Source organism: Notolepis coatsorum (genome assembly GCF_963971535.1).
Source record: "Notolepis coatsorum genome assembly, chromosome: 4".
Taxonomy (NCBI): Eukaryota; Metazoa; Chordata; class Actinopteri; order Aulopiformes; family Paralepididae; genus Notolepis; species Notolepis coatsorum.
The window spans coordinates 43889439-43906404 of NC_140168.1; the positions used below are offsets into that span (position 1 = coordinate 43889439).

The 16966-nt window shown below is 40.5% G+C and overlaps 1 protein-coding gene across 3 annotated transcripts in view; it reads right to left on the minus strand.

The window, feature by feature from the left end:
- The window catches only part of LOC311227517 (sodium bicarbonate cotransporter 3-like), a 144158-nt gene that overhangs the window by 103139 nt on the left and 24053 nt on the right, over nt 1-16966 (minus strand). The window contains exon 2 of one of the 3 annotated variants that reach the window (XM_084313213.1): nt 804-990. The exons of the other annotated variants lie outside the window; for them this stretch is intronic. Within the exon in view, the coding sequence (XP_084169339.1) occupies nt 804-839 (36 nt within the window). The 5' untranslated portion in view covers nt 840-990. The remainder of the gene's footprint in view (nt 1-803; nt 991-16966) is intronic. 3 annotated transcript variants of the gene reach the window in all.

Sequence of the window (16966 nt, forward strand, 5' to 3'; positions counted from 1 at the left end):
TGGGTCATTTTGTAACGGTAGCTAACGTTAGAGCAGTCAGCAGACTGCCCGGCCCGACTCTAGCCTCTGTTTACATGGGGTTGGGAGGGGCTGGAGGAGGGAGAACTCCGCTAAGAATTGGATCATGTTATTCGATCGGTTTTCACATGACTATTTCCTCAAATGACGGCTTACAATATTTCATGAAAGCAAAGTGTTTCGTTTGTCTAAGATTTAAAAAAGTTTAAACTTTACAGCACTGACAAAGTTGAACAAAGTGCTGTACAAGTCCCACAACATTAAAAAAATTTTTTTTTTTTTTTTTTTTTTTTTATTTCGAAGCTTCGAATTAAAATCGAATCTCGGCCCCGAAGCTTCGAATTCCAAAAAAATTATCGAAGGTCAGCCCTAATACATACAAACATATTATATATATATATATATATATATATATATATATATATATATATATATATATATATATATCAACACACACACACTGAGGGTAACTACATACACACAAACATGATATATATATATATATATCATGAACACACACTGAGGGTAACTACATACATACATACACAAACATATATATATATATCAACACACACTGAGGGTAACTACATATCAACGCACACATCGAAGGTAACTACATACACACAAACATATATACGCACATACTGAGGGTAACTACATACATACACGGATGAAAAACAGACACACACACACAACTGGTGACTGCTATTGAACTGCACAGCATTGACAGTCTCAGATACACATGTGTGTACACACACACACACACAAGGAAGAGCCAAACCTACCGTGAGCACATGCTCCCCTTCAATCTGCCCCTCCATTAGGGCTCACACAGCGGCTGCAGCCAAGGCAGCCGTTAGCCGGTTTCTCCTCTCCCTCTTCGTTATCTCCCAGTTAGGATGTGTGTGTCTGAGCCAACGGTACGCTCTGACTGAGACACTAGAACACTGGCCTGCCTCTCCCTCAGCTCATCTGTGTTTATACAGAGAGAGAGAGGGACAGACAGAGAGACATACAGAGAGACAGACACAGACAGAGAGCGAGAGACAGACGGAGAGAGGAGAGAGCTGCTTTAAAACAGACGTGCTCTGCTTTTCTCTGGTAGCCCGCTCATTGCTCAGCAGCCAATCCTGCGCCACCATGAATATTTCATCCGCCCAGCCAACAGCTTACACACACACAGGACACACACACTCACCAACTGAGGTATTCAGATCACACATGAAGCCCGCCCCCCTCACACAGATAAACAGAAGCAGACACAAAACGTGTCAGCTGGACATCGCACAGAAGGACCCACAGAATTGAAAAGATAGCAAGATATTAATCAGTAGTCTCTGTTTTTTTTTTACTTTCACGTATCTGTATCACAGCGCTCAAGGTCAGCCGCGTCTTTCAGCAGCCTGAAATACCCTACCAAAGCCTGGCTTATGACTAATGTCCTGCCCATGCACAACAGAACATCTCCATAAGAATGACTGCAACAACTGTATTCCATTCTATATAGACCACAAACCAGACAGTAGAGCCATATGAAATCAGTTTTATTTTTTTCCAAATTCCATTATATTTTTTTCCAAATTCTGTTTTTTTCCGTTTTAATATTTCAGAATTCTGTATTTTGCTTTGTACGCTCATTTTACCATCAGAAATAGTGTCTAATAAGTGGGAATGAATAAATTTCCACAATTTAATAAGATATAACAGTCCATTTAATAGGGCCGTCTTAAATACTTTGAAGCTTTGTTCGATGGGCATGGGATTCGAATATGAAAATAAAATTTGATTTAAAAAAAAAAAAAAAAATTATATATATTTTTGCAAAATCAACTCTGCCTCTCTTTGTTAACTACAACAAGCAATGCTGTTTGTTATTTAAGATGAGGTCGGACTCGGCACTGACAGATGTGTTCATTGTGCTGCTTTTATAAAGCCTCAAATGACGGCTTACAATATTTCATGAAAGCAAAGTGTTTTGTTTGTCTAAGATTTTAAAAGGTTTAAACTTTACAGCACTGACAAAGTTGAACAAAGTGCTGTACAAGTTCCACAACATTAAAAAAAAAAAAAAAAAAAAAAAAATTCTAGTGGATTCCATTTTTATTGCTCAATTCCGCGATTCCGTCCGCGATTCCGTGATCGCGGATTCCATATGGCTCTACCAGACAGGATGGTTAATTGGTCAACTCAAGGACACACTTGTATAGAGCAGCACTGTAGAGCTGTGGAATCCGGTCGCGTCAATACTTTTACCAACGGATTTCCACTTTTGCTTAATTTCTTTGATGCCTCAGCCTCAAATGTATGCTCTAGTCCAGTGGTTCCAAAACCTCTCCTCGAGACACCCCAGCCGTTCCATGCATTTGTTAAATTCCACCACCAGCACACCTGATTCAACTAATAAAGGGCTAGTTAAGTTGAATCAGGTGTGCTGGTGGTGGAATTTAACAAATACATTGAACGGCCAGGGTGCTTCGAGGAGAGGATTGGGAAGCACTAGTAAAGTCTGGTCAGTTTAGGCATAATGGCTGCAAAAAATGATTAACATTTGAGCCAATGTTGTTCATTTAGGGCCTGATAAACAAAAAAATGCAAGGAGCCCAAAGAATTTGCTAGGAGAAGTCCCTGAAACGGCCACGCCCACTTTTTAGGCCTGGCATTTTGTATCTCGGCTCCTGAAGGTCACAGAGAGTTGATTTTGGGCTCAAAAGTTGCGGAAACACCACATTTATATTAGTGTTATGAAGAAACATATGCCCTAAAACCTTTACTTTTTCAGATATTTGTGAAAAATCACTGCCATTCCGGCAGCCCGTTTTGGCTACGGCCGAAATTCGAAACCGCTCTGGGTGTATCGCGTATCATGGGAGAAGAGTTTTCTCATTCATACTTTGCTTTTATGGGTGGGCTGCACCTTGAGAAGGTTTCTCTGGTCTGTGTTGGCCAGCTGATAAAAGGAACGGGCCTGGATACCATCTTAACCTCAGCTAATCTGAACATCACTGGTCTGACAACTGCTGTATGTGATGTGAATTCCATAAAGAAGGCTAGATACTGCATTCAAATCCTGGCTGTGGTCCTGGCCAATAAGAGTGACGAGGCATTCCAGGCAAAACATTTTGATTTGGAGCAATTGGGTGGCCAATGAAAACAGCCCCATGTTTCACTACTGGACCAATGTCCTTGAAGCAATCAAGAAGGATCTTATCTTCATCAGATACTTTCGGGAGGCCAACTTCATCATGATGGTCAGTGGACTTGAGCAGCTCATTCCTCTTTACTTTGCACTTGATCATACACACTATGCCAGATGGACATCAGTGTTTCTTCAGGATCTCAAAGAGCTCAAATGGAGACACCCAGAGTTGTTCAAGGAATTTCTATCAGGCTCTTTCACAGTAAACACCAGAGTTTTTTTTAAACATAAACATAACAAATTAGACTCACAAGCATTAACAGTAAACATCCAATGAAATCACCATTTGAATCATTATAAATGTAGTTTACGAGATATATACCTATACCTAATACTTGCTATCTAATACCCTACATACCAGGGTTCGAAATTAACGGGGGCTTGGGGCATAATGCCCTTGAAAATGGACAAAATGCCCTCGACAGTTGACTAATTATATATATATATTTATCCGGTAATGGAGCGTCTGTGTATCGTACGGTTCAGATGACGCGCAAATAAAAAAATTAATTTGGCAGAGCCGGGAGAGGTGAGCACTGGCTGCTGCAGCAGCAGCACTGCAGCCATGGGTGCTAGTCAGTTTGTGTACAAATGGCACGCACAATCTAAATCAATCTTCATTACGACTTTAAAAACATAGCCATTAACATTACATAGGCATACACACATCTTGCCATAGCGTTAGCAGTTTGTACAATACAACGCACGTTTTAACTATGGTAGCACTAGCCCCAGCTAATACAGTCAATGAAATGTTATCGTAGCTACAAGCTAGCAGAGGAGGGAATGAGAGTCTGAGAGGCGGGGTGTTTAAAGACAATGATAGGCGTTTATTCAACATCCAAGAAGGCTAACATACAACTGTGTTTTACTAACTCCAACCGGGACTAGTGCCGCATTCGTGCTGCTTGTTGATGTTATGATGATCTCCTCCTAACGTTACCGGAGCTGAAGGTGCCACACGCTAAAATGTCCGTGGGGACCCGGCGCCAACCCATAGATAGTTCCAACTCAACAAATTACGTAATCCACCACAGTTGCACTCAATATGTTAGTCTAAATAAATGTAGAGATACATAATAATTTCAAGCAGAAAACAAATCTTTCCATTAAGAACTGACAATCAGGGAATTTAAACATGGTTGACATTGTTTTTTTGTGTTTATATTATAGAAAGGAAAGTCTAGTGCTGGCTGAGCATATTGTTTGTTTGCACTAAGTTAATACTTTGACAAATGTAGCCTATATTTTTCAGTCAGTTGGGTCTTTTGTGTGCCAAACATTATTTAAGGCTGTAAACACTGTAACACTAAACCTTTTTATATATATATATATATATATATATATATATATATATATATATATATATATATATATATATATATATAAATGAGAAGCATGTTTAGATTTGAGTGTTATTTTTTTTTAATAAAAATTTACGTATATCGAACCGAACCGAAAACGTGACCCCCAAAACCGTGATACGAACCGAACAGTCCATTTTGTGAACCGTCCCACACCTACCGTTTATCATAAAAATTCAGTGCCCCCGAAATACAAAAAAAAGCCCCCGAAAATCAATTAAGGGGGCAAAAAAAGCCCTTGAAAAGAAATGTTAATTTCTAACCCTGCTACATATGCTCTTGCTCGCTCACCCCCCCCCCCCCCCCCCCCGGACCCCCACTTGGATAATCCATCCATTTTCTTTCGTTTCTAACCAGGCACTACACTTCATATGCTAGCTTTTATTCTCTCTGGAAAGGTAACCGATTTTCAAAGATTGTATGTGATCAAAAGCAGGAGCATAATATAAAGGTCATCAAGTCTGACACTGGATACGTCGATATCATCAATCGGGAAGATCAGGAATTCTTCAGGAAACTCGAACTTGCCCTACCCGAAATCCAGTGCTACCTAGCTGAGGTCGAAGGTCAAGATCTAGCACACGGACACAAATAAATGCTGGACTCCTTCAAGGAAACGTTTTCAAGCCACACTCTCAAGGTGTATCAGGGGATCCTTACCAACCCTTTCAACCAAGCTCAGTTCATGAGGTTGGACTCATCCATTCCCTTCCCAGATATGGTAAAGATGCCAGCCTTGTTTTTACAGTTGGCAAAACACAGCATGACCAGTTTGTGCAGGAGCGATTTGTATATGCTCAGAAGGATGTTAGTGCGAAAATCTCCCGAAATGCCCTGAAACTCCCAAGTTCAGGTGCAAAAGTCCAGCTTGCTAGCCCTGCAATCAAGCCACCTAAAGGAACCTTTGCAAAGCTGGAGGCCTGCAGATCAAGAGAAGAAGAGACAAGGAGGCTCTTTGGTGGTGAATTCACAGGTAAATCTAGTTGATATAATTTCAAAGTTATTCAATGTTTTAGACGCAGGCAACTTTCGTCTTACCAGATTCTCGATACAGTGACGTTCAATTATTCATTTTATAAGTGAATTAATTTGACAGTGCTAATTTAGTTTTGGTAAAACTATTCATTTCAATCACAGGTTTACCAGAAGCCCCGTCAAGAAAGGATAGACATGTATCACAGCCAAAAGTATCAAATCCTGAAGGACATCGGAGTACAAGTTCAATCTACAGCCTCAGAGGGACTTGTGATAGATCTATCTGTACAAGTACGAATCCTGGCGAAGTCTCTCACCAAAGGCATGACATTCCGGGACTTTGTCTTCAAGGTGTTGAACAGCGTTGCCAAGATTGGTCATGAGAAGGGAGCAAATCGTATCAACATTGTGGCTGACCTCTACCAGACTATGAACATTAAGACTGCGACTAGGAATAATCGGGGGTCAGCAGGTAGTTCACAGATGGCCTTCAGCGAGAATGACACCGTGCCGGTAGGGATGGGAATCGAATGCCTGGAACCGTGTGGCTCCCGTGACTTTCGATTCCCTTATCGCTGCCAGGTTTTTCCTACAGTTGCTCAATAACGTTAGCGTTAGCATGTAGCCATGGCAGACTATTTGATTCATTAAGAGCTCGAAATTGCCTGGGTTTTGGTAATATGCTCCCGAAATGCTCCCGCTGTTTGGCTACTTCTATGTGCAGTGAAAACTACTTGAATGCTTTAGAATAGGGATGCACCGAAAATTCGGCTACCGAAAATTATCGGCCGAAAATGGTTAAAAAGGCTCTTTCGGCTTTCGGCCGAAAGGGCTTTAGCACAGAAAATATGACCGAAAGTCAAATAACGTGTTGTTGTGATGACGTCATCAAAAACGCGACTACAGACATACCGGTAGCATATGGGTAGCATGCGCAACATGTAACGTGAGCAGCTTGGCAGCTCTTCCTGCATTCTACAACCTGTGATAACTAACTCCTCTTGGGAGTAGGGATGCCCCCCGAAACCCGGTTCTAAACTAAATTAGAAAAAACCGGAGTATTGATCAGCTCCGACGTTAACGGTACTGCTATCAGTAGTCTAGGAGCGGATTAGCTACGGAGCTAACAGTGTACCATCCATCTGCGACGCAACGGTGGCAGCAACAGTGGACACTGAGTAATGTTAACGTTATGACGAGTTCATACTACACTACACGTATGAACTCGACATAACGTTAACGTTACTCCGTTTAAATGAAGTGTTTAATTAGCAGCAATCTGTTATTGAAAATGTATCGTTAAACCGGAAATGGAAATGCGAGGACAGGAAGTCGTCATCAATCGTTGTAGTCTTTTAGTCTTAACAGTCTGGAATTAATGTATGCATTCAAAAGTGCTGAATAAATGTTTTATGGGCCCATAAGTGATTATTAATATTATTTAAGTTAAGTTTAGCCATAATCATGTCTTTTGCCATAATCAGGTAGCTAAAAAAATATATATATATATATTTATATTAATAATTTTCGGCCTTTCGGCATTCGGTTTTCGGCCAACCGTTTCCTATTTTCGGTATCGGTTTCGGCCAAGAATTTCCCATTCGGTGCATCCCTACTTTAGAACCTAGTCATTGATTTAGTTCAGGGTGAGCTAAAATGAGCCGCGGAGCTAACGCTAGCTAACGTGAGCTAACTCTAGTTAATCAAGCTCTCAGAGAGAGATAAACACCTGACAGCGGAGAGTACAGGTACAAATACAATAAAACAGCGGGTGGGGGCTGTTGTGTAAACCTTGTACTCTTTAGTTCACATATAATAAGAGACGGAGTGTTTGTTTACTAGTCTGTACTCCGTAAGACAGGAAGTACCGTAAGACAGGAAGTACCGTGGTGCAACATACAAATGTGTCCGTGTAGCAACACAAGCCAATACCTTACAGGACAGGGGCCCGGGGAGGGAGCTCTGTGTGTGTGTGTGTGTGTGTGTGTGACAGAAGTCAGAGGAATAACGACCTGTTATTCAATAGATTAAATTACCTGTTCCCCCCCACGGGGTCGGTACCGACCCCTTTTGACATTATTATCATATATTCATATTTTTATGAGTGATGCAATAAATTAGCGTTTTTAAAATCAAAAGTTTTCAAGTATTAATATCACTACTGTTACAAATGCATGTAGAATGTAAAACGTTAGGTTGGCAATAGTTTAGCAATAGGTTAAAAGTGGACTTATATCGTTTTAAGTTTTCTATTTTGCAATCGTTTTTTGACCCGGAAACGGAAATGGAAATGTTGAACCATGGGAATTGGAATCTTTTTGTGGCCATTTTGAAGAGGGGATTCGTAGCTATCGTTCAGCGTTGGAATTTCTCCGTTCTACACTTCCTGTGGTCCACTATGGTGGTTCAAAGTTCAGCGTTCTGAATGAATCATATCAATAATTGTTATGATTCGCGATAATAAGCTACAAAAGGTAACGTTTTTGACAAATATTGAAACGCAGTCAGTTTCTTCACACTATTATTATCATGTAGGAAGAATTAGATCTGAAATGAGTTACAAAATGGTTATACTGTGGGGGAAATAAAATAATACAGTCGATTACAGTAAATATCAGTATCTGTTATTATGCAAGCCTGGTGATACTATATCCAAATTGAACACGGCCATTTGAAAGATACTATATGTATATATATATAAATGTGCGAATTGGCTATAAGGTAATGAATTCAGTACTGTATATACAGAACCTTCAGTTTGATCATCTTCCCTTTATTAATTTCTTTTGTACACATGATCTCAAGAGTGTACTGAATGAGCTCAGTGGCAGTTTTTTTAAGTTTGGTCATTATTATCATGGTTTTATTCACTGTCAAAGATGAAAAGAAAAATCATAATTCATATTTTCCTTTGTTTCATCACAATTTAAGCAAGCCTAGTAATAGACACAATATTTCTGACACTGAGAATACATTCATTGAGGTCCATAGATGTTCCTAGATACCAAGAATATGCAAATAGCCCTTGTAGAAGTGGAGCAATATTCCATTTACCTAGGTATACATTTTATGCAGATTTTCACCTGGGGTGGAACAGGTTACGAATAAAAAAAATAAATACATTTTAAGAGAATCTCAAATACATTTTATTTAAGTGTAGGCTATAGTTAATGTTTTATTTTTTACAGTTTTTGTATTTTTCTGACATGGTAAATGGCTGCTTTTTTATATAGCGCTTTTATCCAAAGCGCTTTACAATTTGTTCCTTACATTTTACCCAATCACTCACACATTCACACAACGACGGCGGAGGCAACCATGCAAGGTGCCAACCTGCTCATCGGGAGCAGTTAGGGGTTAAGTGTCTTGCTCCTACTGACTCCTACAGGTCAGTTGGGGACGCCTGCACAGCAGAGACAGGAAATGGCGGGGGTAGTGTGAGCCTCCCACTCGTTACACCTCGCCAATGAGAGTCCGCGCTGGCAGGTGAAAATATGTGACAGGCTGCCTCCTCGTGTATCGGAGGGGACACATCCGCTTCTATCCTCCCTACAACCGGCCAGTGGGGGGCATATGTGAGCAACGTTCAAGACAGGAGAGGGAAGAATTGGCACAGTGGAATTGGGATGGAAAATAGAAAGAGAAAAAGTGGATAAAAAAAATAAAAAAAAATTGGACTTCAAGTGGTTTGCTTTGTTTCTTGGGTGGTTGTTAGGATCCTCATCTTATAACAAAGCCTCAACCTAAACACTAGTATGCCCCATGAGTAGATTTAGAACTTTGGCCCAAACTAACTGCATGGCCTTCATGAGCAGATTTGGCTGAAGTGGCTTGGGCGCTGATCAATTCAGAGATAAAAAGTAAGGTTTTTCATGAATATCTCAAAAAGTTAAGGTTTTAGGGCATATGTTTGTTCATAACACTAATATAAATGTGGTGTTTCCGCAACTTTTGAGCCCCAACATTCTGCGACATCCAGGAGCCGAGATACTTCGCCTACCTAATTTTTTGGGCTCCTTGCTTTTTTTTCTTTATTGGACCCTAAATGAACAGAAAAACATGGGCTCAAATGTTAATCATGATTTGCAGCCTTGACCCCATATTTGCCCCAAACTGACCAGACAGTCAATTTTGTTTAGCACGAAATGTATTACATTATACAACTACCTACCTACAAAAGGCAGCGAAGCTTCTTCTGGCCACTTTTAGGGCATTACCGCCATTACCACCAGGCAGAGAAGTGATACCGGCAAAGTGGGGTTGTTCCTGGAGAGCTCACTCTCGGCCGTGGTATGTATGTATGGTGCTCTCCCTCAACATGCGAGTAGGGTGAGACAACACCATTCTTTAGTCCAAATAATAACCTACTTTATACTATATTATTGTCATTTGTTTAATGTAGTCAGTCTTACATTGGCACTGCTTTAACGTTGCATTTACCCATAATCCATTGCTGTATTAGACTGTGCCAGTATAACTTTTGTAAAGTAATGAAGAGCAAATGTAAAGTTAATCAATACACAATGAAACAATATCTTTATCTATATCACATGTCAAAACTACTTTAATAAAAGAAGTAGGGATGCTCGATATTGGCTTTTTTACCGATACCGATATTCCGATATTGTCCAACTCTTAATTTCCGATACCGATACCGATATCAACCGATACCGATATATGCAGGGTTTCCCCCCAAAAAAACTGAATAATTTCAGGTAACTAATAATTTCACTGGATGCATTCAAAAGGTTTTCTAAATGTAAGCATTATCTGTGCAAAATATGATTATAAAGGAAAAATTAACATTACATATCTCTTGTTGTTGAATTAAACCAACATGCATACTTTTGACAATAAATAAAATAAGAATTGGTTCTTACGTGCTTGCCTGGGTAAATAAAGGTTAAATAAATGTAAAAAATATATATATATATATAGTTATTGTTTTTTTTTGTTTTTTTACCGATACCGATATTTTCCGATATCACATTTTACTGCCGATATCGGCCGATAATATCAGACATCCCTAAAAAGAAGATTTCCGTTTTTCATTTCTACTCATTCATCCAAAACAAGACAGCAATTCTACTTCTGCATGCACCGGGAGAATTGAGCTCATAGTACAGATTTGGAGTTGATAGAATGGACATTGCTGTTCTTAGGAAATGTTGCACATTGTGGAAATAATGGAAATTAAGTTAACATAACATTAACATTTAGTGTATGTTTAAAGTTGATACATTGAGGCATGGTAGAATTTCACTTTATATTACAGCAGTATCCGTTTTTAACATTACAATTAGAGGCGCCTCGGTATTCTAAACTCTGTGTCGGTCAATTATTTTGCGACAATGACCTCGTAGCTATACATTATCCCTTACATAATATACGTACGAGGGGGAGGAGACTACATTGGGAGGGGGCGGGGCTGGGGGGGAAGGGGGCGGGGCAAAATATCCAGTTTTTTCAAATCCCAATGTTGACAGCTATGCATAGATCTAGCCTCTTTATTTTGCTCTCAAAGTGCACCAGATTGATGCATTTAACTTTAAAATGTACAACAAAAAAATAAAGTTCGGGGGGGGGGGGGGGGCATGCCCCCGGACACCCCTAGAGGGTCGGAGGTTCACCCACCATAGTCTCTGAAAATCCTGTGGGAAACACTGCATGCCTTCCCCGCCTCTTCTCCCGTTCATCCTCTCCTCATCTGTCAGTCATGTCTGACCATGAAAAGCGATAAACGCTAAAAAATAAATCTTTAGAAATGTAATGCGATCTTCCCAAGTCCTACAGCCTCTTCCCTGAACCCTGGTCTGCTGCCGCCTTTCCTTTCAGTTCCACCTAATGTGATGTTCAAGGATCTGCGTGCGCCTCAGCCATCGTGTTCAATGGGGAGGGTTTTCCTACCGGTCGTAGCCGTAGCCGTGCACAGACCAATCAATTGAACTCTAACGCACCCGCTGTTCGTTATGACAACACATATCTTGGGGTGAGAGAAAATGGGTAGATCTTTTTTTCATCCATCATTTCTATCGCTATTGCCGTTCATTCCCAACCCTACGCAATCCAATGTAGGCATAAAACTGAATAGCTCTGCTTAAAATAAAATGGTAACACTTTCACTGCCACTCACGAGATATCTCGGGTTTCCGATAGTTATGTTGAAAGCCCAGGCCTGTACACTGCGATGATATGATCGCAAATTGCCCCCTAATTTGGTCCGTGCGAGTTTAAAATAATATCTGGGGGCAAGCTTGCGAGTGGTGATTTCAACCCTTCATTCGCATTTCACTCCTAAATTAATCCATACAAATTGTAGTAAAACATTAGCCTACAACCAGGGCTGTACAGTGCAATATAATGTTGCGGTTGTAATTTCATTAGACAGACCAGCGCGGACCTTTAATAACATGCAATTTAATTGACATGAGCAATGAGCTAACAGTAGCTGCTAACCAAGGTTACCATTAGGATTATGCTAAGCTAACTAGCGATCTCTGCTAACCCTGGAAAACGGTCAAAGCGGACTCCACAAGACTAGTTCCATTCGTGAGGAAAGGGGGTGGGTTATATTGACAACGCTTGACAACAGAAGTTTAAACATAACTTCATATTTATTGGTTATTCATTTCTGTATATCATTGAATTTCCATCTCCGTGTGTCTCCATCTCTTCCTGTTTACATTCGAGTGTGACGTCATCACCTACGGCAGCTTAGACTATCAAAACGCGAAGGGGGGGGCTGGCTCTCTTGTTCGTTCTCGCCCCCTCTCTCTCTCTCTCTCTCTCTCTCTCGCTCTCTCTCTACATTCAATGATTTAAAGTAGCCAACTGTTACACACAGTATAAATACTAACTGGATAGTTGATGATATAAACATTTAATTTCATTATCTGAAATATTCTAAAATCATTAAGTCTGTGTGATTATTATTTTCTCACAGTAGTGTGTGTGTATATATATATATGTGTGTGTGTGTGTGTGTGTGTGTTTGGCTAAAGTGGATAGAAAACACAGTACTGTGTAAAAGGCACCCAAGAGTTTTTATATAAATTGTCTTAGATGTAAATAATTTTTTTTATTAGTGTGTCAGTAGACTACTCTTAGTACATTTTCATTAAATTATTTTTTAAAGCATCTTCATGGTTTAATAATGCAAACATATGTTGCAGGGACTTATTATAATCATCATATTGGCGTGACTGTATGCATCAAAGGGTTAAATCAAGCATTTTTAAGTGCTTTAGAGGAAATGTCAAAATATCGCGATATCATTTAGAGGCCATATCGCCCAGCCCTACTATAATGGTAAAATAGTTATTTAAAAATTTGCCCCTAAAAAATATTCTTTGCCCCTAAATTTCTCATTTAGGGGCAAGTGTGCCCCTAGTGAAAAAGCTTAGCGTACAGCCCTGAAGCCACTCACGAGATTTCTCGAAAAAAAAAGTTAGCGATCTGAAATCATATTGCATCACACGAGCCTACCCTAGTATACCCGAGCGCCGCCAGCGATCAGATGTAGAAAAAAGCGCCCCCTATCGTCTCCCAGATGACATAAGGGATTTTGGAATGGACTCAATGAAAATGGATGGGGGAAAAAAATCCTGTACTCCACATTTTCCAGTCCACTGATGCAGCCGGGGTTATCACAGTTCATTCTGGAGCCTCTGAGACCCGCAGAATCATGTACTGCACTGTACACAGTACACAGTACGTTGGATCCATACACTTATCGATTTTTTCGAATGGTGATCAGGAATTGGAATATACCAGTTGGATACCATCTGATGTCAGGTAAGGAATCTATGTTATCAGTGTTAGGATAATCAGACTAATTTCGATGAAGATATAAGCTGTTTTGTGAAATGGGCTCTTTCGGTTTCACTGTAAAAGTCCAAGAGGAAATGAACACGGCGATTATCCGTACGCGGCTCGAATGTGCTTGCGTGCAGGTATAATATTGATCATCAGGCGTTTATTTGAAAACGATTCATAAATAGGCCGACAAATATCAACGTTCTGGAATATTCCAGTAAAAGACGATTATCATAGAATGGTCTAGAATGAACCGTTTTTTACCTCAAAACGGGTGCTTTTCAAAATGCTCTCAAACGGAAATGAAGCGATAAAAAACCAATCTGCCTTGACAGCACTGACTGGAAAAGGATTCTTTGATAAGCGACGGGCAGATTAGACACATAGCCATAATTTAAAACATAGATTAGGCGATATTAAGCGTAACATTGGCGCCGATTAGGGATGTCCCGATCGCCTTTTTTTGCTTCCGATCCGATCCCGATCATGTGATTTTAAATATCTATCGATCCGATCGTTTCCGATCCGATCTTTCACATTAGTAATCAATTTTGACACATTTGTCAGAAACTGGCGGAGCGAGACAAGCCCCTCTGTTGCCTATAGTCCGGGGCGCGAGCTCGGAGGCTTTTGTTATTACATTCACCCTGAGAAATGTGCTTCTGCTTCATATGAGAAATATTAAAAGTTTCAATATATGTTTGCACATTAGTATACATTCAGTGTTCGACTTACGTAATGGTCCATTCTGGTCTGAAACGCCGACGATAATCCTCAGTCACGTAACGTTATCCTCCAGGTGAAAAGTTAGTCTGAAAACTTCGCCTCCAGCCTGTCCTCCTTGCAAACATTGCAACTGGCTTGACTTTCTATTTTAAAATGCTTAGTTCCAAACCTCTGACATTAAGTCTAGCTGCTCAAGTCAGTGGATATTAACCGTGTTAGCTCGCGGCATGCTTCACTGAGTCTCCACAACATAGCAGAGAGTAGCGTTAGCGTTAGTGTTAGCTCGCGGCATGCTTCACTGAGTCTCCACAACATAGCAGAGAGTAGCGTTAGCGTTAGCTCGTGGCATGCTTCCCTGAGTCTCCACAAAATAGCAGAGAGTAGCGTTAGCGTTAGTGTTAGCGTTAGCTCGTGGCATGCTTCCTTGAGTCTGTTGTTGTGATGTGGAGCGTGTAGCCAGTCTAAATTAAAGGGATGCGTTTGTTGTGGACAATTATTCTGCTCTGTGTGACAATAAATACATTAATGATGATATATTATATGTAATTTAAAACCAAAACTAAGGCCTCCGTATGAGTTTAAGACGTGGACATGGTCATGTTTGTTGAATAAAATCTCTTTTTTTGACTGCCGATTTTTATTATTATTTTTTCCCGATCCCCGATCCTCTGAAAAGCATGTGTTCGACGCCGATCCCGATCACGTGATCGGATCGGGACATCCCTAGCGCCGATGGTGGCATTGAAGCGCTAACTCTGGCGCCACGTCGTGGCACTCAAAGTGTTAATGGTTCTCATTTAGAATTTGATCAGACTTAATATAGTTGATACCGATCAATAAAAATATGCTGTGATCAGCTCTGTTCCAATCAGACATCCCAATATTATTATATTAAAAACAGAAAGTGGCAAGTTCTCTGTTCAGTTGATGGGGAATTGTGATACCACTGGGAATCGTGATACCTTTGTCTATTATAGCATAGTCATATTCAATTTTGTACTGCAAATTACCTCCAAATATGTGGGACTGGGAGCAGAGCCAGTTTAGATAAGATGGATAATTTATTATACTCCTCAGAGGAAATGTGTTTAACATCCATCAAAAACTGATGCCAGGAACACAGATTAGAGGTCTGTGTCGTAGGGATGTAAAAAGAAAAAGAAATGTATGCGTCAATGTGAATATATGTCAATCAAACAGCATTGCAAAAGAAGGCATTCACATTTCACACTTACAAATCAAATCCAATCAAAAGTGATTGATGTTGATTGAATCATTCTCACGTCAAATCCAGACGAACCATGGCTACAAGCTATGGCATCTTAAATTTGGTGATTAGATTTAGTCTTTTTAGCCAATTTGACTGGCTGTCAATGTCATGCTGGCTTATGGAGGAGTTTTACCGGCAGCTGGCGGAGGTTGGGAGCTGGGGGTGGTGGACTTCCTGGCTGGGGGAGGATAGCCGGATGCGTAGGTGTCGGCGAATGAGATCACACAGAGGTCATGCCTGCCGCGCCAGCGGTCACCCGAAGCAGAAGGAAGAGAGTTCCCAGCCTCTACGCCCCCGTAGCTAGCGGCTCTGGGGTTCCGTCTAACACCAGCCCTGCAGCGGTGGACCCCGCCTCCACACTCCAGCATCAGCTGCCACCACTGGCACAGGACAGGGCTCCAAGCTCTACAGGGCCTTTCTGTGTGGAGTTTGCATGTTCTCCCCATGCTCACAAGGGTTTCCATTGAGATAAACCAAATGGAAAAACACACAGCAGGGCTCTACAGTGCGACCATTTCACTGGCATTTGCCCCTAAAAATTGATTTGTGCAAAGTGGAAAAATGATTTAGGAGAACAGTGTAAGTAATAGCTTTGCGTAGCGGGCGTCATAATAGACAGAGCAGCGCGGACCTTACATTTTAGAAGCTTTGACAGCTCTATGACAACTTATCTCACAAGTCACTGTTTCTATGTGCAGGAAAACTCTGTGAGCAACGGGTCCAATGGTCTAACATGCTTTGCATCCTCGCCATTCCTGTATGTGGTAAAACCTTAACTAATGTTAGCTGCTAACGCTAACTAAGCTAACTAAGCTATCCCTGGAAATGCTCACAGGCACAGCTGAGAAATTAGTTTCGTTTATCAAATAGTGAGGGAAGGGGGAGCCAAGTCTCTTATTGACGTTTCAACAGCGTCAAAATATTAATTTAAATGATTAATTAAAGGATTTTCCATGTTCTGTCATCTAATAATATATTCCATTACTTTTGCTGATATTTAGGTTTTTGCCATGGTATTGTTTTAGAATCGGAATTATGATACTTAGGCTGGTATCAGTATCAAAGTAAATATTTTGGTATCGTGACAACACTACAACATACAAAAAGCAGCTGGACAACCGATATCCTTTGCGTCTAGTAGGCATGGGCCAATGTGTGATTTTGGTGGTATGTGCCATTGCACAGATGTGAGCCCCTTAGTATGCACTAGTGTTGTCACGATACTGGAATTTCGACTTCGATACGATACCTTGAAAAGTATTGATACCATAAAAAAAAAAATATATATATATATATATATATATTTTTTTTTAAACAAATTTAGCTTTTGTTGCTGGTTGATTCTCCTCAGCTTCTCTCTGGTACTACAAGAGAAGATAAATATAACACTTTTAAAACCCTTTGTTTATCTTTAGATCAGAGAGAGAGAGAGAGAGAGAGAGAGAGAGAGAGAGAGAGAGAGAGCGAGAGAGAGAGAGAGAAAGAGAGTGGCTGCTGGAGATTTGAGGTCTACTGAGCGCACCTTTCTAGTTATGACCCGAAAACAAGGGTACTTGAGAGAGAGAGAGAGGAGATTTCTCCGGAGCTATGCTCGGAGCATTT